At 64.6% G+C, this 22093-nt stretch overlaps 3 protein-coding genes and 1 non-coding gene across 5 annotated transcripts; 1 reads left to right on the forward strand and 3 right to left on the reverse strand.

Annotated features, from left to right (window-relative positions):
- Positions 1 to 5105: 5105 nt before the first annotated feature.
- B4GAT1 (beta-1,4-glucuronyltransferase 1) lies at positions 5106 to 8468 on the forward strand. Its single transcript, XM_054808321.1, has 2 exons — positions 5106 to 7335; positions 7841 to 8468. Exons 1-2 carry the CDS (start codon positions 5992 to 5994, stop codon positions 8030 to 8032), a joined length of 1536 nt encoding a protein of 511 aa, XP_054664296.1. The 5' UTR covers positions 5106 to 5991; the 3' UTR covers positions 8033 to 8468.
- A 2132-nt stretch (positions 8469 to 10600) lies between these two features.
- LOC129198784 (U2 spliceosomal RNA) lies at positions 10601 to 10791 on the reverse strand. The gene has a single exon (XR_008574530.1). It is a non-coding gene; the product is annotated as a U2 spliceosomal RNA (small nuclear RNA).
- A 1576-nt stretch (positions 10792 to 12367) lies between these two features.
- Positions 12368 to 15718, reverse strand: TUT1 (terminal uridylyl transferase 1, U6 snRNA-specific). Its single transcript, XM_054808311.1, has 9 exons — positions 15454 to 15718; positions 15138 to 15328; positions 14842 to 15045; positions 14591 to 14705; positions 14162 to 14495; positions 13965 to 14074; positions 13750 to 13872; positions 13560 to 13652; positions 12368 to 13483 (listed from the first exon to the last, which is right to left on the reverse strand). The coding sequence occupies exons 1-9, from the start codon at positions 15578 to 15580 to the stop codon at positions 12396 to 12398; spliced, it is 2385 nt and encodes a 794-aa protein (XP_054664286.1). The 5' UTR covers positions 15581 to 15718; the 3' UTR covers positions 12368 to 12395.
- Positions 15719 to 15795: 77 nt separating this feature from the next.
- Positions 15796 to 22086, reverse strand: MTA2 (metastasis associated 1 family member 2). 2 transcript variants are annotated; one of them, XM_054808316.1, is made up of 18 exons: positions 21661 to 22086; positions 20792 to 20859; positions 20582 to 20675; positions 19958 to 20075; positions 19798 to 19861; positions 19584 to 19701; positions 19381 to 19483; positions 19203 to 19302; positions 18924 to 19112; positions 18742 to 18816; positions 18561 to 18619; positions 18353 to 18450; positions 17810 to 17949; positions 17486 to 17714; positions 17295 to 17384; positions 16885 to 17030; positions 16320 to 16468; positions 15796 to 16211 (listed from the first exon to the last, which is right to left on the reverse strand). In XM_054808316.1, exons 1-18 carry the CDS (start codon positions 21686 to 21688, stop codon positions 16043 to 16045), a joined length of 2037 nt encoding a protein of 678 aa, XP_054664291.1. In that variant the 5' UTR covers positions 21689 to 22086; the 3' UTR covers positions 15796 to 16042. The 2 variants fall into 2 exon arrangements, with proteins under 2 accessions (XP_054664291.1, XP_054664290.1); XM_054808315.1 differs by having other exon boundaries at positions 16834 to 17030.
- Positions 22087 to 22093: the final 7 nt, after the last annotated feature.

The raw sequence follows: 22093 nt of genomic DNA on the forward strand, positions 1-22093 counted from the left end.
GTTGGCCCCAGTCTCGGAGCCGGTGTTGCACTCAGTGTCGGGGCCAACATTGGACCTGGTCTCGGTGGCGGCGTCAGAGCCAGCGTTGGACTCGGCATTGGAGCTGTTGGCCCCGCTCTTCCATCCAACGTCAGCGCTGGTGTTGGACTCACCGTTGGTGCCAGCGTTGGAGCCAACATAGGTGCTGGAGCCGGCGCTGGTGTTGGACTTGGCCTTGGAGCCAATATTGGAGCCAACGTTGGCTCCAGTCTTGGATCCACTGTTGGACTTGGCCTTGGAGCTGCTCTTGGAGCCAATGTTGGCTCCACTCTTTCATCTGGTGTTGGACCTGGCGTTGGACTTGCCGTTGGAGCCGCCGTTGGAGCCAACGTTGGCTCTGGTCTTGGATCCAGTGTTGGACTTGCCGTTGGAGCTGGCGTTGGAGCCAACGTTGGCTCTTCTCTTGGATCTGGTGTTGGACTTGCTGTTGGAGCCGGTGTTGGAGCCAATGTTGGTGCTGCTCTTGGGTCCGATGTTGATGTTGGCATTGGACTTGGTGTTGGAGCCAACATTGGCACTGCTCTTGCATCTGACATTGGATCTGGTGTTGGACTTGGCATTGGAGCTGCTGTTGGAGCCAACATTGGTGCTGATGTTGGCTCTGCTCTTGGATCCAGCGTTGGACTTGGCCTCGGAGCCAATGTCGGCTCCAACATTGGCTCCGCTCCTGGATCAGATGTTGGTGCTGGCATTGGACTTGCAGTTGGAGCCAGCGTTGGAGCCAGCAGTGGCTCCAGTCTTGGATCTGCCCTTGGATTTGCCGTTGGAGCTGCACTTGGAGCCAACGTTGGCTCCGGGCTTGGACCCGATGTTGGCACCAGTGTTGGACTCAACCTCGGAGCCAACATTGGAGCCAACGTTGACTCTGCTCTTGGAACCAGTGTGGACACCGGCATTGGCCTTGGTGTCGGAGCCAATATTGGATCTGGAATTGGATCCGGTATTGGACTCGGTGCTGGAGCGACTGTTGGAGCCAGCGCCAGCTCTGCTCTTGGATCCACCATTGGCCTTGGCCTTGGAGCCAACGTTGACCCTGCTCTTGGATCTGGTGTTGGCCTCGGTGTTGGAGCTGCCATCGGAGCCAACGTCACCACCGCCCTTGGCACGGGACTCGGCCTTGGAACCAACCTCGCCGCCGGCGTTGGCTCCTCCCTGGGCCCCACCATCAGCGCTGCCCTGGGAGCTGCCGGCGGAGCCAACGCCGCCGTAGGTTTGGCTGCGGGTGCCCGCCTCGTGCCGGGCCTGGGAGTCCCCGAGACGCCGGGGGGAGCCACCGAGACCTGGACGCCCCCCTACACCCCCCGGCAAGCCCCACCCTTCGCCTTCGGCCCCCCGGAGCCCCCCGAAGCAGCACCCGAAAAATTACCGCCGAGTCCCGAGAGTCCCGGGGTGATCCCGGGTGGGACCCCCGGCTCCCTCCTCACCCCCGAAACGTCACCCCCGCCACCCCCGCCGGCCCCGCCCGGCCCCGCCTTGCGTCGTCTCCTCCAGGGATTGGCCGCCGCAGCCGTCGTCAACCGCGGGGGAGCCAGGCGTTCGGGGGGTACCCCCAGCCCTCGCCCGCCCCCCCCGCCCCGGTCGCCCCGCGACCCCTTCGCTGAGTTGTATCAACTCCCCCAGAGCCGCCTCCAGGACGCCTTCCGCCAAGGTAGGGGCCCCAACCGCCCGCGTCCCTTTGGGGGGGCACCCATCGGGGTGGGGGTGAGCGGCGGGGGGTGACCGGGTGCCCTGGGATGGGGGTGGGGAGGACGCCCTGATTCTTGGGTCCCATCTTAAGGGGGGGGAGGGGGGGCGGGTGCCCGGATATCTGGGTCCCCGATGAGGTTTGGGGGGGTGGGGGGGTGAAGGTGGGGGGCCCGGATGCCTGGGTTCCTTGGGGTGGGGGGGGACACACTCCTGGGTGAGGGGGTCCCTCGGGGGGGGGTGCAAGGGGGGGACACTCCTGAATGAGGGGGGTCCCTTAGTGTGGGGGTGCAAGGGGGGGACACTCCTGAATGAGGGGGGTCCCTTGGGGGGGGGGGTGCACGCTCCTGGACCCCTGGGTCCCTTGTGGGGGTTACAGGGGGGTGGGGGGGGGTCCCAGCCCGGCCGCCTGGGTCCCTGACGCCTGTGTCCGTGTGTCCCCCCCCCGCAGCCGGAAGCCAGCGCGCCCCGTCGTTCTGAACTAAGTCTGTGACGCGACTTGCCCCCAGTATGGCATATTGTCATTGTCACCCCGGCCCGGTGCCACCGTCCCCCCGGCCCCGGCCGTGTCCCCTCTCCCCCACCGCCCCCCCCCGGGGCCTTTCGTGCTAATTTAACTCGTAACGAGTCTCTAAGGTAATTGGGGGGGGGCTGGTGGCCCCCCCCTCCCCCAGCCCGGACGCCTGGGTCCCGTCCCCCGTGTCCCCGTCCCCACCCCCTACTCTGGGACCCGTCCCCAAATTTTGTGTCAGTGGGTGGCTTGGACCCATCTGTAGGAGCCTGTGCCCCCCCCCCCCCCCCGCCCCAAGTGTCCCTGTCCCTTGTCACCCACCTTGTACCCATCACCCACCCTTGTCCTTGTCCCCTCCCCACCCCAGGGTCTGCGTTTTTGGCAGAGTCCCCCCCAAAAGTGTGTGCCCCCCCCATGGGTGTCATCCCCAATGTCCCCAACCCAAGGGACCGAGGCACGATGTGGCTTGATGTCCCCAATGTTCCTGACCCAAGTGATGGAGACATCGTGGCTTGATGGCCTGATGTCCCCAACGTTCCCAACTCATGGGGCTGAGGCACAATGTGGCTCGATGTCCCCAATGTCCCCGACCCAAGGGATGGAGACACGCCATGACCCGATGTCCCCAATGTCCCCACCCCAAGAGATGGCGACATGCCACCAGATGTCCCCAGTGTCCCCAACCCAAGGGATGGAGACACGTCATGACCCGATGTCCCCAGTGTCACCAACCCAAAGGATGGCGACATGCCGTGGCTCAATGTCCCCAGTGTCCCCAACCTGGGGCATGTGGGCACCCCTTGCCCCAAGCCATTGGGCTGGGACAGGTCATGGCTCGATGTCCTCAATGTCCCAAAGTCCCCCCAAAGGACTGTGAGGCATCATGGCCTGATGTCCCTGGTGTCCCCAATGTCCCCAACTTGAGGGAGGGACTGTGACACATCGTGGCTCAGTGTCCCCAGTGTCCCCAATATCCCAAGTGCCCCAACATCCCCAGTGTCCCCAATATCCTCGATGTCCCCAACATCCCAAATGTCCCCAACGTCCCCCACCCAAGACATCGAGATATGTCACAGCGCGATGTCACCAAGCCCGAGGGACTGCGACTCGTCACAACTCGACGTCCCCAACATCCCTGAGGGACACGGGCACCTCATCACCGCTGTGACCCAAGGGACCAAGACCCAGCACAGCTCGGTGTCCCCAAAGTGTCCCTGAAGGATGTGGACACCACCTGAAAGGACTGAGACATGTCACAGCCCGGCATCCACAATGTCCCCGAGGGACACGGGCACCTCGTCATCGCCTCAGCTGGAGGAACTGAGACATGTTGTGGCTTGATGTCCCCAATGTCCCCAAGGGACGCGGGACCTCATCATTGCCCTGGATCAACAGACTGAGACACATCGTGGTCTGATGTCCCCAATGTCCCCAACCCAAAGACCTGAGATCTGTCGTGGCCCAATGTCCCCAGTGTCTCTGATGTCCCCGAAGGATGTGGGACATCTTCATCGCCCTGGATCAAGGGATGGAGACCCACCACAACCTGATGTCCTCAACGTCTCTGATGTCCCCAAAGGACGTGGGACATTGTCATCACCCCAGCTCAAGGGATGGAGACCCACCACAGCCTGATGCCCCCAACATTTCCAATGTCCCCAAAGGACATGGGACATCATCATCACCTTGACTCAAGGGACGGAGACCCACCACGGCCTGATGTCTGCAGTGTCCCTGACATCTCTGATGTCCCTGAAGGACGTGGGACATCGTCATTGCCTTGACTCAAGGGATTGAGACCCACCACAACCTGATGTCCCCACCGCAAGGGACTGGCCCCCGTTGTCCCTAACGTCCCCCATGTCCCCACCCGAGGGACTGAGACACATGGTGGCCCGACGGTCCCCATGTCCCCGATGTCCCCCATGTCCCCTGGAGGCCCCGTGGCCCCAACACCCCCCTGGCAATAAAGTGGCCTCTGTCGTCCCTGTGCCCGTGGCAGCTTCTTTCCAGGGACCCAGGTGTCTGGGGGGGGGGACGGGACACACACCCCTGGGGGGTGGGGGGGGACACCCATGGGGTGGGATGGGGACCCAGTGTCTGGGGGGACACACACACTCCTGGGGGGGGGGGGGGTGGGGGGAAATGACACCCGTGGGCTGGGATGGGGACCCAGTGTCTGGGGCGGGGGGGCACCCAGGTGTCTGGGGGTGGGACATCCATAGGGTGGGATGGGGACCCAATGTCTGGGGGGGGGGCGACACACACCCCCTGGGGGTGGGGGACACACCTGTGGGGTGGGATGGGGACCCAGTGGTCTGGGGGGGGGCACCCAGGTTGGGGGGGGGGGGATGACACCCGTGGGGTGGGATGGGGACCCAGTGGTCTGGGGCGGGGGGGGAAACACCCAGGTGTCTGGGGGTGGGGACACCCGTGGGGGTGGGGGGACACCCGTGGGGGTGGGGGGACACCTGTGGAGTGGGATGGGGACCCAGTGTCTGGGGCGGGGCGGGAGGGGGGCACCCAGGTGTCTGGGGGTGGGACACCCATGGGGTGGGATGGGGACCCAGATATCTGGGGGGGAACCACACTCAGACATCTGGGGAAACCCAGAAATCCGGGGGACAGCGAGAAATGCGGGGGGGGGCACCCAGAAATCCGGGTTCCCCCCCCCCAAGACGTCCGAGCGCTGCGGGGACAGAACGGGCAGGGCGGGACCCAACGGCCGGGCAAGCCCCGCCCCGCGACCGCCTAAGCCCCGCCCCCGAGGTTTAGGTCCCGCCCCCGACCGCCCAAGCCCCGCCCCCTGAGCGCACGGCCCCTCCCCCGAACGCCGGGGCCACGCCCCCCCGCTGCAGTCCCTCCCCGCGCATGCGCAGTTCCTCCCGGCGACGCGGCGCGGTGAGCTCCCGGCCCCGGCGGGTCCCGGCCCCCAAACTGGTCCCAGTTCCCTCCCTGGACTGGGCTCGGTACCCCCCATCCCGAACTGGGTCAAATCCCTCCTCCCCACCCCCAAACTGGGCCCAGTGACCGCCCCCCCCCCCCCCCAAACTGGGCCCAGTCTCCCCCGTACTGCTCCCAGCGCCCATACTGGTCCCAGTAACCCACCCGGACTGGTCCCACTAACCCCTCCTAGTAGTGATCAGGCACCCATAAAGCTTTCAGTACCCCCATACTGGTCCCAGCACCGATACTGGGACCCAGTAACCGTTTGTACTGGTCCTAGAGGCCCATACTGGTCCCAGTAACCCCATACTGGTCCCAGTAACCCCTTACTGGACCCAGTAATCCCATAGTGCTTCCAGCATGCCATACCGGTCCCGGCTCAGCACTGGTCCCAGTGACCCCCGCAGAACTGGTCCCAGTAACCCCATACAGGTCCCAGTGCTCCCCAGCAACCCCCAGTAACCCCCAGTACCCTTGAGCACCCTCCCAGTACGCACCTATGTACCCTCCCAGTTACCCCCAGTAGCCCCCAGCCCCCCCCAAATACCCCTCAGCACCCTCCCAGTACCCCCAGAACCCCCCAGTACTCTCCTGTCCCCCCCAGCACCCTCCCAGTACCCCCAGAACCCCCCCCCCAGTACTCGCCTAGCCCCCTCCCAGTGTCCCCCCAGTCTGGAAGGCGATGGGCCGAGGGCGGCTACTGGGAGCCTGCGCCTGGCTACTGGGGGGGCTGGCGCTGCTGCAGACCCTCTACTTGCGAGCCCTGCCCCCTCCTCGCTCCCCCCTCTCCCACCGCCGCCCCCCCCCCACCCATGCCCCCCCCCCGTGGGGTGCTGGACACCTCGGGGACCTTCCGGGTATATCGGGACCTTTTGGGGTCCCCCCCTCGCTGGGACCCCCCCGAATTAGTCCTGGCCACCCACGGTACCCCGGGACGAGTGGCGGAAACCCTGGGGGGGGCACTGGGGGGGCTGTGGGAGGGGCCACTCTCGGTGGCTGTTTTTGGGGTACCCAAGGGAGGGTTGGGGGAGCTGTTGGCAGCTTTGGGGGGGCCTTGCCGGGGGTTACGGGGTCGCTTGCGGTTACACGTGGTGGTGGGGGCGGCTGCGCCCCCCCCCACCGTGTCCCCCAACCCCGGCCCCCCAACCCCGGGGAGATGTCGGGGGGCCCTACGGCGCCTGGCGGCCGCTGACCCCCCCAGTTACACTTTGGGGGTGCCATACCCCGGGAATCTGTTGCGTAACGTGGCCTGGGCGGGGGCAGCGGAAGAAAGGGGGGGGCCATCCCAGAATGGGGGGCCTGGTCGCCCCAAAATTGGGGGGCGCTTTGTGCTGCTGTTGGACGCCGACGTGGTGCCCAGCCGGGGGCTGCGGGAGGAGTTCCTGAGGCTGCTGCAGGAGGGGGGGGCCCAGCTGGGCCCCCCAATATTGGGGGCTGGCAGGGGGTTGGGGGACCCCCCGGTGAGAGGGGTTGTGGGGGTCTTGGGGGACCTCCCAGCTGTGGGGGCTGCAGGATTCTTGGGGGACCCTGGTGGCCTTGGGGTCCCCAGAGCCCTGGACCCCTCCAATGTCCCCAGTGACCCCGGGGTGCTCAACGCCCTGGAGGTCCCCAACAGGTTGAGTGTCCCCAGCATCCCGGGTGTCCCCAACACCGTCAGCATTGTGGGTGTCCCTAACAGTCTGGAGGTCCCCAATGTCCTCAGTGACCCAGGTGTCCCCAAGACGCTGGAGGTCCCCAAGAGCTTCCATGACCCAGGTGTCCCCAATGCCTTGAGGGACCCCAACACCCTGAAGGACCCCAATGCCTTGGAGAACCTCAACTCCCCAGGTGCCACCACACCGTCCTGGGACCAGGTGGTGTTCGTGCTGCCGGCCTTTGAGGTCCGTGCGGGGACACGGGTGCCAGGGACAAAAGCGGAGCTTCTGCAGCTGTGGGACAGGGGGGACGCTCGCCCCTTCTATGGGGCACTGTGTCCCCGGTGCCAGGCGCCCACAAGTTATGGGCGCTGGTGGGCGCTGCCACCCACCGCTCACTTGCGCGTGGCCTACGAGATGCCATGGCGTGACCCTTGGGAACCCTTCTACGTGGCGCCGGCCCGGGGTGTGCCACCCTTCGATGAGCGCTTCCTCCAGTACGGCTTCAACCGCATCAGCCAGGTGCCGTGGGGCAGGGGACCATGGGGCAGCTGGGGTGGGGTGGGGGGGGGCCTTGGGGTGGCCACAGTGACCATAGGGTGACCGTAGGGACCATGGGTGCTATGGGATGACCATGGAGACCATAGGGTGGCCATGGAGTCTGCAGGCACCATGGGGTGGTCATGGGGCTATGGGTGCTCTTAGAGGGGGTGTCTATGGGTGCTCTGGAAATCTGTGGGTGCTGTAGGGTTCTATGGATGCTATGGGGGCAGGGAGGGTGTCTGTGGGTCTTGTAGGAGGTCTAAGGGTGCTGTAGATAGGCCATGGGTGCTATAGAGCTCCATGGGCGCTATGTGGGTTTGTTTTTGGTTTTTTTTTGGGGGTGCTTTATGGCATCTACGGGTGCTATGGGGTTCTACAAGTTCTATAGAGGATCTATGGGTGCTGTAGCGGATCCGTGGGTGCCGTGGGGTCTGGGGGTTACGGGAGGGTGCCGTGGGTGCCATGGGTGACGGTGTCCCTCCAGGCATGCGAGCTGCACGTGGCCGGCTTCCGCTTTGTGGTGCTGGATGGGGCCTTTGTCGTCCACCGCGGCTTCAAGGAGGCGGGTGGCTTCCACGGGGGGCGGGAGGCCGAGCTGCACCGCAACCGGCAACTTTTCCGGCATTTCCGGGCCGAGCTGCGCCAGCGCTACCCCCGGTCGTCTCGCCGCTGCTGACCGCGCGCCTGGGTCCTCTCTGCCTGGACGACTGGGTCTGCTACACCCGGACAACTGGGTCCCCAACACCCGGCCGACGGGGTCCCCAACACCTGGACAACTGGGTCCCCAACACCCGGCCGACGGGGTCCCCAACACCCGGACACCTGGGTCCGCTACATCCGGATGCCTGCATCTGCTACACTCGGACACTTGGGTTCTCTCCGCCTGTACAACTGGGTCCCCAACACCCGGCCGCCGGGGTCCCCTGTGCCCTGCCCCGGTGGCCTGACCTCAATAAAGATGGCCGCCTGCCCACAATGCCTCTGTGCAGGTGATGTCATTGGGGAGGGGTGGGGCCCTCTGGTTGCCGTGGCAATCGGTAAGGGATGGCAGGAGCGGCTGCCTCCAGCTCAGACCAGTACAGACCAGTACAGTCTGTAAGGGATGTCAGATGTCTGTAAGAGTGTGTGTATATATAAATATTTTTTATATATATATATATATATATATATATATAGGGAATGTACATTGATGTATAAATATAGATTTTTTTTAAAGTATTTATACAAAAATGTACTATTTTAATAATATATAATATATAATTACATTTATATTTATGTATTTTATATATATATAAAAATATAAATATATTTATAAAAATATACAACATTTTAAATCTACATATGTAACATTATATAACAATTTTATATGCTTATGATGTCTCGTTTATCTTTTTCACATTTAATAATATATAAAGAGTACTGCATAGAAGCAGATAAGATTTAAAAAGATAAATATGAAATAATACATAAATATAAATGTGTATATATATATAAAAATACAAAATATATCTTTGTGTATAATAGAATGTAATATTATAATTATATTACATATATTATGTGGTTATATTGATATATTAATATATTAGTATATTAGTATATTAATATATTCTATTAATAGAATTTTATATATAAATAGATGACATTTAAATATATTTTTATATATAAAATATACGGTGCCACAGACAGAGAGAAGACAAATCCAGCTCTTGAAGGACAGCCTGGTCGGGGTGGGACGGCCCCTCAAGGTCCCCTCATGTCCCCCACGCTCCAGCTGGGTCACCGACACGGTGAGAAGAACCGCGGTGAGCGTGGGTGAGGTGGAGGGACAACAGCCTGGTGGCCGTGGCTGCCCGAGGCAACGCTGGCGTTGAGCGCGTCATCACAGCTTGGTGGACGTGGTTCAGCCAGGCAAGGAAGATACTGAGCACGTCTTGATGGTGGTGGACGTGGTTCGCCAACACGATGCCGGCGTTGAGGTCTTGATGGCGGTGGACGTGGTTCGCCAACACGATGCCGGCATTGAGGTCTTGATGGTGGTGGACGTGGTTCGCCAACACGATGCCGGCGTTGAGGTCTTCATGGCGGTGGACGTGGTTCGCCAACACGATGCCGGCATTGAGGTCTTGATGGCGGTGGACGTGGTTCGCCAACACGATGCCGGCATTGAGGTCTTGATGGTGGTGGACGTGGTTCGCCAACACGATGCCGGCATTGAGGTCTTCATGGCGGTGGACGTGGTTCGCCAACACGATGCCGGCGTTGAGGTCTTGATGGTGGTGGACGTGGTTCGCCAACACGATGCCGGCGTTGAGGTCTTGATGGTGGTGGACGTGGTTCACCAACACGATGCCGGCGTTGAGGTCTTCATGGCGGTGGACGTGGTTCGCCAACACGATGCCGGCGTTGAGGTCTTGATGGTGGTGGACGTGGTTCGCCAACACGATGCCGGCGTTGAGGTCTGGATGGCGGTGGACGTGGTTCGCCAACACGATGCCGGCGTTGAGGTCTTCATGGTGGTGGACGTGGTTCACCAACACGATGCCGGCGTTGAGGTCTTCATGGTGGTGGACGTGGTTCACCAACACGATGCCGGCATTGAGGTCTTGATGGTGGTGGACGTGGTTCGCCAACACGATACTGGTGTTGGGAAGGTCTTCATGGCTTGGTGGACATGGTTCACCAGTGCAGTGCTGGTGTTCCGGGCATCGTCGTGGCTCGGTGGACACGGTTGCCTAACACCCCGCTGGTGTCGAACATGTCCTCATGGCGGTAGACGCGGTTTCCTAACACAGCGCCGGTGGCGAGTGCATCTTCGTGGCTCGGTGGACGTGGTTTCTGGATACAGCGACGTTGTAGATGGACCGAAGCCGCCCGGCTCGGACACGGCGTCGTCCCCCCCCGCTCCGCCGACCTGTTCCCTGCCCGGGGGCTGCAGAGTCTCCATCTGCTGGTAAAAGTTACCAAAAAAAGAGGGATTTGGCTCATTTTGGAGTTGGGAGCTTGGATAAACCCCACCAGCCCTTTCCACGAACTCTGAGTCATTGCCCAGCCCGGCCCCTCTATACGTTCTCCGACACGCGTGGGGTCGGCGGCAGAGCCGGCTGTCTGTCCGCGAGGGTGGGGTGGGTGTCGGGCAGCAGAGGCTCTATTTTGGGTGGAAACCGGGTCATTTTCCACCTCTCCGGGAACACCGCGGTTTCTCCCGGGGGTAAAGCGGGGGTCGCTCTATCGTTAACCGGACAGAGGGGGGTGCACCGTTCCCGGAGGCACTGCAATACCGGGACGATGCGCGGAGCGGAGGGAGCAAGCTCCGGGTCCAACTCCCAGCACCAAAAATCCGTTTAATATAAAGTCCTCTCATCGAGGACGTATCAGATATTAAACTGATAAGAACAGATACTACACTTGATCTTAGCCAAAAGGCCGAGAAGCGATACCGCACCACCCCAACACTCCCGCACCGCACCCCCCGCCACGCTCACACACGGCACGGTGACTCCCCGCTCACACGCACCGGCCCCGCCGCTCCTCTCCCCGCTCTGTTCCTCCCCACTACCGCGCCGTGTATCCGGTCTCCGCGGTCACCGAACGCCCGGCGGACCCCAGAGACCTCCGCAACGGGTCCTCCCGGCAGCCAGTTCGAGCCCATGCTATCCTAATTAGCATAACCACGCCCTCACCGGGCATTCGCCCCGCCCCACCCTCCATACCCCGCCCCGGGTTCCCATGCGCCCCGCCCCTTCGCCGTTTCCTCGCGGCCACCCCATTGGCCATGCTCCGCTCTGTCATTTGCATTCTCCCCGCCCCCTCACGTCCCCGCCCGAACTCCCTTCGAGGCCATTTGCATCCTCCGCCCCCTATTTTCCATACGCCACGAGCAAGCAGCGATCTCATTGGCCGGGCTTCGCCACGCCCACTCCCACGCCCCGCCCCAGGCGTCCCCACCCACCGCCCCAGGCCTCCCCCGGGTCCTACAGCCCGTCCGTAGCCGGAGGCCAGGGGCTGCCACCCGCTGATTAATTAAATTAATTAAAAGGTGCAGCAGCAGGATCAGTCCGGGCTGGGCGCCTGCAAAGAGACGGACCCAGAGCAGAGAAATCCCGGGGCAAATACACCCGTGGGACCCACACACTCGCTCCTCGCGGACCCTTTGTCCACACATCCTTTAGTCCAACGGTGATTTTTGGGTCTGGGGTCTTCTAATATCGAATATCTCATCAAATCAAATTGGGGTTTTCCGCTGGTTTTGGTGGATTTGCGCTTCCCGCTGAAGTTCGGAACCTCCTTATCGTCCGGCTCCCGTTCCCTCGCTGGCAGAACGCGGAGAACTGAAGAGTCTCCAGATTTGGGGGGAAAAAAAAAAAAAAAAAAACCCACCAAAAACCCCCCAACCAAACCGTCAGCGTGACATCAAAACGCTTTCCCGTGCTCAAAGGCTGAGCCCGCTGCTAGGAAAATTACTGAGAAAAATAAGAAGGTAAATCCAGGCACTCGTGCCGAGCAGAGCTCAGCCAGCAGCACGCGTCGCCCCGTTATACTCCTAAGGAATTTATTTGAATCAAAACTTACTGATTTATGCTAAAAACTGATATCCCTCAGCACCGTGGGAGCCCGTGTGCTCCCGCCGGAACCCGTTCAATAACTGTTAACATCCTCTTTTTTTTTTAATTATATAATTATAAAAATAAAACTTTTAAATTTTAAGACTTATAAAAATAAAATTTTAAAACTTAAAACACCAAAATCAATCAAAATTTCCAGCTGACCTCCTGCTCGGAGTCCCCACATCCTCCAACACTTGTAAAAGGGTAAAACGTAAGAAATAAAAACCTCGCGTGGGTCAAGGACGGGGCGCTGAGGGTGGTTTCTGTTTGACTCGCCCTCAGCTCTACCTTTTTCCTGAGCTCTTTTTTTTTTTTTTTCCTCTTTTTTCCCTTTCTCTCCCCAAAAATCCCTATCCTGGACTCAAGACGACGCGTCACTCCCCAGGAGAACCCACGCAGCAGACGGCTGCAAAACAAACCTTTTACTGCAAAAATTCATGACGGAGAAAACACCCCCCCACCCCCTCCGTCCCGGGGGTCCGGGTCCCCCGCTGGCCCCTGGCCCAGGCGCTGCTGCACCGCGACGGGCAGGAAACTCTGCAAAAAGTGGAAAAAATCCCGGAAAAGGGGTCCGGGAGGGGTTGGGGAAGGGACCAGGCGTAGCAGCACCCGCGTCTCTCGCCGCGTGCTGGCCACCCGGGCGCCGGCCTCGAAGCGCAGCAGCGGTTCCGGTGGTCGCCCAGCGCCCTCCTGCCGCACGACGGCCTCCGACACCTTCTGCTCCAGCGAGTCGCCGTCCGACCGCTCCGGGTCATCCCCGTGCCGCAGCTGCCGGCGTACGCGGCGTCTGCCCATCCACACGCGGTGCCAGACGGCGCAGCTCCAGTTTGCCGTAGCCTCGGGGACGTTCGTCCGCGGTTTCTTCCCGTCTGGGAGCACGGCGCCGTTCGTCTCCTCAGCCAGGCGACGTTTGGAACCCACCGACGGCGGCTCCGCCGCGGACGAATCCTCTGCGTCCAGTTCCTGGGACAGCGCCGAGTCCCCCGGGAGCTCGGATTCCTCGCTGGGAGCGCTCAGCGGTTTCCCCGCGGCGCAATCGCACTTGAGAACGTCCCTCAGCACGAAGGCGATGGCGGCGCAGACCTCCCGGAACCACGGACCGTGACCACCGGGCTCCCGGCAGAGCTGCTGGGGTTCACTGGCAACGTCCAAGGGGATGGAGATGACGAAAGCGCCGGCACCCGCTGCCCCTGGCTCCACCGCACCCGGCTGGAAGAGCCGCGTCAGCCCCCAAGCCCGGCCCTTGCTGGATTTGCGGCGGTACTGTAGGCTGCGGCAGTACTTGGCCGCGTCGCGGCAGCAACGCCCGAAACGCGACGCCGTCTTCTCGTTGACGTTGGCTGCCACGTTGTGGTTCAGCTCGAAGGGGTCCTGCAGGTTCAGGGGTCCCAACTTCAGCTCCTCGCCGGCCTCGGGGGCGGCGGGAGGCGGCAGCGGCAACGCCCGACCCTCCCGCAGCGAGATCACCTGCCCTGCGAAGTCGAAATCCCCGAAGACGCGGAAGAATTCGGCCAGCAGCGAGCCTGTGGGAGCGAGCGGTGAGGGCTGTGCCGGGATCCCGGGACGCTCCCAGATTCCCTACCGTCCCCCGGCACTCACAGGGACTCTCGGTGTTGGCGCTGGGCTCCAGAGACGCTGCGTCCCGGGGGAAGCTGCAGTCCCATCCACCCACGACGACGCGGTCGTCATCCCCTGGAGCGGAACGGCCCTGAGAGGAGCACAGGCACGGCGGGGCCACGCGCTAAAGGGAACCGAGGGACGGACGGACGGACAGACGGAGGGATCCTACCTGCCAAGTCACGCAGCCGGGTGACGGTGGGCAGCACGGGGGGGCTGCGCGTCTGCAGGAAAAACAGCACCAGCAGCGTCAGGGCATAGTTGTTGAGGAGGGGGCCGCCGCCGGAAGGGTTTCCTGGGGAAAAAAAACGGCGTCAGAGCCGCCCCGCGCGCCCGCCGACGGCTGCCGGGTAGGACTCGGCCGCGAGCGTCCCTGCCCGGCCTCACCTGCCAGGCCCTGCTGCTTGGCCCAGAGCCGCACTGCGTAGACCAGCGGCCGCACGCGCTCGTCCGCTTCGGCGCAAAGCTGCAGGAACCGCGTGTTGAGGAGCGCCAGCCTGCGGGGACGGAGGCGTCAGGGGAGAAAGATTGCAGCACTGGAGAGGAAAGATACCCCCCTCCCCCCCAACCCCGCGCCCCCAGACCTGTTGTCGACGGAGATGTCGCCCGCCAACCCCGACTGTTTGTGGCAAAACTTCACGACGGGGCGGCGGGCGGTGGGTACGGCCCGGACGCGGCGCACGCCCGGCACGCAGCGCCGCAGCACGGCCGCTACCAACTCCAGCACCTCCGGTGCCGGTGTCGCTGCCAAGTCGATATCGCTCAGGATAGAATCCTCCGCGCCGGATCCGGCCCCGGGAGCGTCTCGCGTTGACGCCTGGAGGGATTTGGTCGGCTCCAGGTCCAGGAACAGATCAAGATCGCAGCCGTGGATGTCGAAGCCGTTGATGGAGGAGCCGAAGGGCACGATGGTGCAGCCTGCGCAAGGAGAAACGAAGCCGTTCACACGAGGAACGCGGCGGCCGCATCGCACGCTCGTAAAAGGAACACCACGGCGGGGGGAGGAGACGCACCGGGGAAGAATTCGGTGAAAACCTCCTGGAAAAGTGTGACCAGGAGGTGCCGCACACGCCGCTCATCCTCACTCAGCTCCAGCAGCCGCACCAGCTCTGACATTTGGGCATCCACCTGTAGGGACCGGCATCACTGGCGGTCCCGAGACACATCCCCCACCCCTGGGAGAGCCCAGCACCCCCCCCACAAGATCCCCAGGGTCATCCCCAGTCCCCCTACGCTCCCCCAAACCTTGGGGTCACCTACTCACATCCGCAACCTGCCAAAGCGCCGGCTCCAGCCGCCCCGGGCCGAGGGGCTCCCGGCGAGGGCTGCGCCCCGAGGGTCCGTAGGCAAAGGCCTTCTGCTCCCGGGGCCGGACACGAAGCCGATGCCCGGCCAGGTCGTGTTGGGTCTCCGCCAGCGCCCGCTCCCGGCCCGCGGCATCCCGCAGCTCCACGATGGCGTAGGCACCCTGCGGCGGTTGGGGGACAGGCGACCATCAGCCCCAACCCGGTATCCCCAGCTCGGTTCCCCCGTCCCAGCCCCGTCCCGACCCATCCCTACCTTCTCCTTGTCCATCACGACAGCCGCCACGTCTCCGTAAGCCCCGAAATACGCGGCGAGCTCCTCACCCGAGGTACCGCGGGCGAAACCGCTGACAAAGAGGCTCCGCTGCTCCTGGGCCCGGCGCTCGGCCCGCAGGCTCCGCAATCGCTGGTGCTTCTTCCCCCGCAGATGCTCCGCCAGGCTCGGCCCTGCTCGGGGGGTGCATGGGGGGGGGGGGGGGGGGGGGGGCAGAGACATCAACCAGGGCCCCGAAGCCGCCGCGTCCTCCCCCCCACCCCCCCGCCGCCGCCGCCACCGGAGCCCCCGCACTCACGGTTGGCCGCGGAAACCTGGCACAGGCGGCAACGGAACCCGCTCCGTGGTAACGCCTCTACGTCGGGATCCGCCAGCGGGTCGGAGCCCACCTCAAGGGTCGGCTCCGGGTCGGGGACCGCGGCCATGGCGGGGCCGGGCCCGGGGTCCTCCCGCTCCCGCTTCCCCCAGGGAACTTCCGCCGGAAGTGGTCCGTCTCAGCACCCAGCTCCCCCGGAAATGGAACACACCGGAAATGGTGTCCCCTCGCGCACAGCTCCCCCAGAAACGCGACCCGCCGGAAGTGGTCCGCCCAGACGCGCGCCCCGCCCCCCACTTCCCGGTGCCGGTTGTTCGGTCCCGGTGAAGAAAATTCATCGGTTTTATTTCTTGTCGCTACAGAACCGGGACAGCCCGAGATACAAAACCGGGGGCGTTGCTCCACGTACAAAAGGGGCCCGCGGGGGTCAGGGCGGTGGGGGGGGACGGGGACACGACAGCGTGGGGGCTCCAGACCAGCCCCGGGTCCACCCCCCCCCCCCCCTCCGCGGTTTCTATGGAAATAAAAAAAATACAAAAGGGGCCCGGCCCGGTGGCGGGGGAGGGGGATATCAGTCCTCGAGGACGATGGGCTCTGAGGTGCTGGCGGGATGTGGGGGGGCGGAGGGTGCCAGGGCCCCCCCAGGCCGCAGGGGCAGCCCCGGCTTCACCTTGAGGGGCAGGTTGGGGCGACGGGCGGCGCGGCGGAGCTCCAGGTGCGTCAGGGCCTTCCGCAGCGCCCTGGGGGGGGGGATAGGTAAAGGGGGGTGTGGTTGGGTGGGTCAGCCCCACACATCCCCCCCCCACCCCCAGCAGCCCTGGGCCCCCAGACCCCCCCTCCCCCCTCACCTGGTGTCCTTGGTGGCCACGAAGACGACGGGGTTGGGGGCGTCCGCGGGGTTCAGCTTCTGCCGTTTGCTGGCGGGGGGGGGCCCGGCGCGCAGCCCCGCCGCCAGGGGGCGCCCGTTGGCCGAGAAAGGGAGGCCCGAGGCCCCCACCTGCGTGGCAGCGTCAGGCCCCGCCCCACCGCCCTGCTCACGGGCTCCAGGAGCTGTCAGTCAACCCGGAGCCCGCCTCTCCCCCCCCGCAGCCAATCCTACTCCCTTGTCAATGAGCCCAGCCCCTGCCCCCCAGGTCCTTTCCCCACCAATCAGGCCCAGCTCCCTTCCCGCAAGCCCCACCCCTTGTCAATCACACTTGACTCCCCCCACAGCCAGTCCAACCCTTCCCCAGGCTCCACCCACCTGTCAATCACCCCAGACCCCACAACTGATCCAACCCTTCCCCAGGCTCCACCCCCCATCAATCACCCCCAGGCCCCACCCCCTGCCAGCCCCAGCCCCGCCCCCTCACAGCCCCATACCAGGGGGTGGTGGCCCTCGCCGCCCCCTCGTAGCCCCCCAGCGCCCCGTACCCGGGGGGGACGGTGGCCCTCGCCGGCCCCCTCGTAGCCCCTCTTGCCCACCAGCCCCGCCAGCCCCCGGCTCTGGCTCAGCTGGTTCCGGTTAATGGGAGTCTTGGTGCCTCGTGGCGTCTTCGGCTTCAGAGGGGCCTGTGCCGCTGGGGGGGGTGATAAGGATCGGGGGGGGGGGTGTCAGGGGCCACCCACAGGACCCCTCTGGCACCCCACAGCTCCCAGGAAGAACCCCAAAATCCAGCCCCTGCACCCCACAACCACCGCATACGCCCCCAGGGAACCTCCCTGCACCCCCTATGCTGGGACCCCCGTACCTCCAGGAACCCCTAACACCCCTGGGGACACCCCCCCCCCCTCCAGGGACCCCTACACCCCTGGGGACACCCCCCCCCACCCAGACCCCTCACCCAGCTCCTTGACGATGGCGGCGAGGGGCAGCCGGGCCAGCGGGTGGATTTTGAGGGGGGCCTTGGCGGCCTTGGGCAAGCGGATGGAGCCTGCGAGATGCGTGGAGGGAACAGGCAGGTTAGGAGGAGGGGACACACACACACGACACACCGACGGCGTGTTTTAGGGGGATACCCCCCCCCAAACTTACACTCGGCCTTGATGGCGTTGGCGTTGATGGGGGCGTAGGGGCGGCGGGCGGCGCGGCGGGGCTGCAGGACGTCGCGGCAGAGGCGGCGCGCCAGGCGGGTGAGGCGGGTGGTCTGCAGCAGGAAGGTCTGGCGGTTCTTGGCCAACAGCTTGGCCCGGCTGGCGCTGGTGGTGTACGGAGAGAGGCTCTGCGCTTCGGGGCGCGAGAGGTGACCCCGAGAGTGCGGCTCCTGCGAGGCGGGGGCGGGGGGGGGAATCAGTGGGGTGGGGGGGTGTGTGTGTGGGAGGGGTCTCTCTGCACACCCCTTTTTGGCCCAGGGCTCACCGAAGCGCTGCGGGCCGCCCCCTCCAGCTGGGTGGGGGTCTTCAGCCCCCCGTACTTCTTCCAGTAGATCCAGCACGAGGCGCAGAGGCGGCACTGCATGTTGGGGGGGCCCCAGGCGTACCACTGGGCCGACTGAGTGGCTGGGGGGGGGCAGAGGTGGGCGTGGAGACCCCCGTCAGGGTAGGTTCCACTGCCTGCCCCGGGGAACTGCCCCCAAACACCCCCAGCCTGCCCCTACAGCCGTCCCTCTGGCCCCCCCATTCCGCCCCCCAGCCCCTTTATGCCTCTGCTCCTGCCCCACTGCCACCCATGCCCCCCTCCCACCCCATAGCCCCCCACTGTCTCCACCTTATTCCCCCCCACCCTGCTGCCCTCAACCCCCAACCCCCCCCCACCTTCCTACCTGGAGCCCAGCCCCAGTGGTGCCTCCCAGCCCAGGAGCCCCCCAACCCAGCGTTCCCCTGTTTCCCCCCCCCGCCTCCAGCATCTCCCCTCTCCCAGGACCCCCCCAACCCAGTTTCCCCCCCCCCCCGCCCCACTGACTGTGGCAGCTCTCGCAGGTCAGCCCCTTCTGGAAGCCGGCCCCGTTCATGCCGGGTTTGGAGCCCACCGAGATGATCTGGTTGGGGTTTGGCTTCGTGCTGCAGAGAAAGGGGGGGTCGGGGGGGGTCCTATCTTTGCCCCCCCCCCCCCCCAGACCTAGAAGGGGGTCCAGGCCCCCCCCCAAAAAAGCACCCCCTCCCCAACTCACTAGGTGGGGATGTAGACTTGCTTGAGTTTGCTGTCCGCCTCCGCTGCCTTCAGCCTCTTCTGCGAGCAGAGACGGAGGTAAGATGGCAGGGGGGGCAGTGGGGGGGCTCACGGCAGCCCCCCCCAAACCACGACAGCCCCCCCCCCCCAAACCACAGCGGCGTCCCCCCCCTTCCCTTCACCTGCTGGATGTAGCGGTCGGTGGTTTTCCACATATAGTAGAACTGCACGATGCTGGCCAGGGATTTCCAGGGCAGCTACGGCGAGAAGAGAAGAACGAGTCCTCGTATCTGGGGGGTTCCTTTGCCTCGTGTGTCCCCCCCAGCCCAAAACCACCCTGTGTTTCCCCCACGGCCCGACTCACAAAGTCCTGCCGGATATCGTTGAAATCCTTCCCGTACTTCTCCAGCGCCTCCTCGAAGAGCATGGCCTCGGACGCCGACCACTCCTCCATCTCGTCGCGGCACAGCACCGGCCCCCCTTGCGGCACAAGCGTCGACATGGCCTTGGCCAGGTCGTAGCCGTTGCGCTGCAGCGTATCCATGGCGTGGAACTGGGGAGGGGAAAAGCGCAGAATGGGGAAGGGGGATCAGAAACCCCACACACACTGCAGAGTTAGGGTCCGGCCCCCCTCGACCCTCACCAGCGTGATGTCCCGGGAGGCGGCGGCGGCGCTCATGTGCAGGCTGGGTTGCCGGATGGAGCTGCTGCAGTCCAGGGCGCGCGCAAACGTCCCGACGGCTCTGCGGGGTGGGGTGGTGTCAGCGGGGGGACCCCCGCGTCCCCCCTTGTGCCCCCCACCCCCCCCGGCCCCAGCTCACCGTGCCACCACCAGGAACTGGTCGATCTGCCGGTCCGTCAGGGGGTTGTCGGGGTCCCACACCTTCATCTCCATCTTCTGCTGGTTTCGGTTGTCTGATTCGCCTTGGGGGGGATGGGGGGTGTCAGGCTGAATCCCCCCTCCCCGTGCTGCAGTGTCCACGCCCCCCACCACACACACAGACCCCGCAGAGGCCCCCCCCACCTTCAGCCAACCGGTCTGGGATTTCTGCCTGGTACTTGCAGCCGACCCGGATTTCGCCCTGGTCGGCCAGGAGGGTTTTCTGGACGGGGTCGAACACCAGCGAATAGAAGAAGCAGTCCTGGGGGGGGGGGAGGGAGGTGTGTGGGGGGCTCAGTGGGGTGAGGGGAGGCCCCCAAATCTGCCCCCCCCTCCCTTAGGGGCGCGTTGGGCTCACCTCCTTCTCCAGGTACTGGCCCAGGATGTCGGTCTCGTTGAGGAGCGTCACGCTGCACTTCCCCCTGTGAGGCACAGAGTGGGGGTGTCACAGGGAGGTGAACGAGCCCCCCACCCACAGCCCCGGCACCCCCCCCACACACACCCCCCCCGGCACGCACCGTATGTGGGTGGCCGGCAGCGATTCGAACTGCCGGGAGAGGAAGAGCTCGCGGTGCTTCAGCTGGTGACGTTGCTGCTCTGTCATGGTGGGCTGCTTGGACTCCTCCTCAAATTCGCCTGGGCGTGGGCAGGGTGTGTGGGGGGGAGGAAATCAGAGGGGGGCCCCCCTCAGGCGTGTCCCCCCCCCACCGTCAGGCAGGGAGGTGCATTGTTCTCCCAGCACACCCCCCCCGGATTTTGGCAGCAGCCCAGGCCGAGGGGGGAGCGGGGGGAGGGCAGCCCAGCCCTGTTTTCACACGCGTGGGAAGCTCGGTGGGGGTGGGGCAGCCCCTGAGGGGCCCCCCCCAGCCTCTCCAACAGGGCCAGACCCCCCACTCCCACATCACAGCACGGACGGCAGATTGGGACAGGCCATCTCCCCCCACCCCGAGTTGGGGGGCAGCCCAAATCGAGGGGGAAAGGGAGTCACCGCCCCCCCCCAGCACCCTCAGGGAACAACATCCTGAGGCAGGAGTGGTGGCAAGCCAGGATCTGCCCCCCGCCCCCCCGACACCACAGCCCTGGGGGAGAGGGGGGGCGCAGCTGCAGCTCCCCCCTCCCAGGGCGCAGCAGCCCGCACTCACGCGCATTGCTGTCGGCCAAGCTGTTGAGGCTGCTGGAAATGTCCCGCCGGCGAAAGAGACAGACGACCTTGGCCTCCACGTTCCCGTTGGCAGTCTGGGGGCAGGGGGGTACGAAGGTGAGGAGGGGGCAGAGTGAAGCCCCCCCCCCATCCCCAGGGAACTGTGCCCCACCCCACACACACACCCCTGCCGCGGGAGGTGGTTCCTCACCTTGTTGAGCTCCTCGATGCGGCGGACGAGGTAGGGGTTGCTGGAGGAGTTTTCAAAGTAGACGTAATCTGCACGGAAAAAAGGGGTGCGGTGAGGGGAGCCCCCCCCTTCTTCTAACAAATAAGGGGGGCCCCCTTTCTGCTCTAAAAAAAATAGGGAGAGGGTTTCTCACAGACACAGGGACACCCTCCTCCTCGTAGGCACAGGAGGCTCCTCCTTACCCCATGGGGCTTCCCCCCCCCCCCAAATCAGACCTCCCTGCCCCTCGGGGTGTCCCCGCTCCTCACAGACACACACAGCCCCCCCTTTCCCCTTGCGGACCTCCCAAACCTTCCCCCCCACCCCACCCCGTCTTGCAGCCCTCTCTTACAGACCAGGGGTCCCCCACAGACACGGCCCCCTCCTTCCCCTCCCAGACGGGGGGTGGGGGGGAATGGCACGACACCTCCCCTCCCCCCAGAAGCCGGGGCTCCCTCTCATGGGCTCCCCCTTCCCCCCTCGTGGGTTCCTCTTGTCACAGACCAAGGGCCCCCCTCTTCCTCACAGACACGGGGGGGGGTGGGGGGGCACTGCAGCCCACCTCTAGGCCTCAGGGACCCCCATTCCCCTCACAGTGCCGCCCCCCCCTCCCCCGGGCCTCCCCATTCCCCACGGACCCCCCAACTCCCCTCACGGGACACCCCCCACCCCCCTTTCCCCTTGTGGGACCCCCCTTCCCCTCACAGACTTCCCTCCTCCTCACAGCCCCCCCCGTCCCTCACCGGACCCCCTAATCCCCTCACGGGACCCCCATCCCCTCACAGGCGCGGGGCCCCCTCTCGGCCCCGGTCCCGCTCTGCCCCCCCCCTCCCCCCCCGGCCCCTGCTCACCGCCGACGCGGTACATGTTGGCCGCCATGGCCGCTCGCTTGGCCGCGCTACCCCCGGGCCCGGCCCCGGCCGCGCTTCATCGCCTCCCGCTCCCGCCGCCTCCGCACCGGCACGACCCGCTCGGGTGCCTCCGGAGCGGTTCGCGAGGCTTCGGAACAGGCTCGATGAGACCTCGGGCGCTTCCGGAGAGGCCTCGGAACCTTTCGGAAGAGGCTCGGAAGGGGCTCGGGCACCTCCGGAGAAGCCTCGGGATGCCTCGGCGCGAGCTCGGGCCCCTCCGGAAGAGCTTCGGGACGACTCGGCCCGGCCTCGGGCACCTCCGGAGAAGTCTCGGGACGCCTCGGCGCGGACTCGGGCACCTCCGGAAGAGTTTCGAGCCGCCTCGGCCTGGCCTCGGGCTCCTCCGGAAGGGGCTCGGCAAGTTCCGCCAGAG

Source organism: Grus americana, chromosome 35 (assembly GCF_028858705.1).
Source record: "Grus americana isolate bGruAme1 chromosome 35, bGruAme1.mat, whole genome shotgun sequence".
Lineage (NCBI taxonomy): Eukaryota > Metazoa > Chordata > Aves > Gruiformes > Gruidae > Grus > Grus americana.

Excerpts from the sequence above, each read along its gene's own strand:
- TUT1 (XM_054808311.1), bottom strand. The coding sequence starts at position 15,580 with ATGGCCGCGGTCCCCGACCCGGAGCCGACCCTTGAGGTGGGCTCCGAC. Across the intron at positions 14,496-14,590 it reads TTTCACCGAATTCTTCCCCG|GCTGCACCATCGTGCCCTTC; the intron begins GTGCGTCTCCTC and ends CTCCTTGCGCAG. Across the intron at positions 14,075-14,161 it reads GACATCTCCGTCGACAACAG|GCTGGCGCTCCTCAACACGC; the intron begins GTCTGGGGGCGC and ends CCGTCCCCGCAG.
- B4GAT1 (XM_054808321.1), top strand. The coding sequence starts at position 5,992 with ATGCCCCCCCCCCGTGGGGTGCTGGACACCTCGGGGACCTTCCGGGTA. Across the intron at positions 7,336-7,840 it reads GCTTCAACCGCATCAGCCAG|GCATGCGAGCTGCACGTGGC; the intron begins GTGCCGTGGGGC and ends GTGTCCCTCCAG.
- MTA2 (XM_054808315.1), bottom strand. The coding sequence starts at position 21,688 with ATGGCGGCCAACATGTACCGCGTCGGCG. Across the intron at positions 20,860-21,660 it reads CAACATGTACCGCGTCGGCG|ATTACGTCTACTTTGAAAAC; the intron begins GTGAGCAGGGGC and ends TTTTCCGTGCAG. Across the intron at positions 17,715-17,809 it reads GGGCGGCCCGCAGCGCTTCG|GAGCCGCACTCTCGGGGTCA; the intron begins GTGAGCCCTGGG and ends CCCGCCTCGCAG.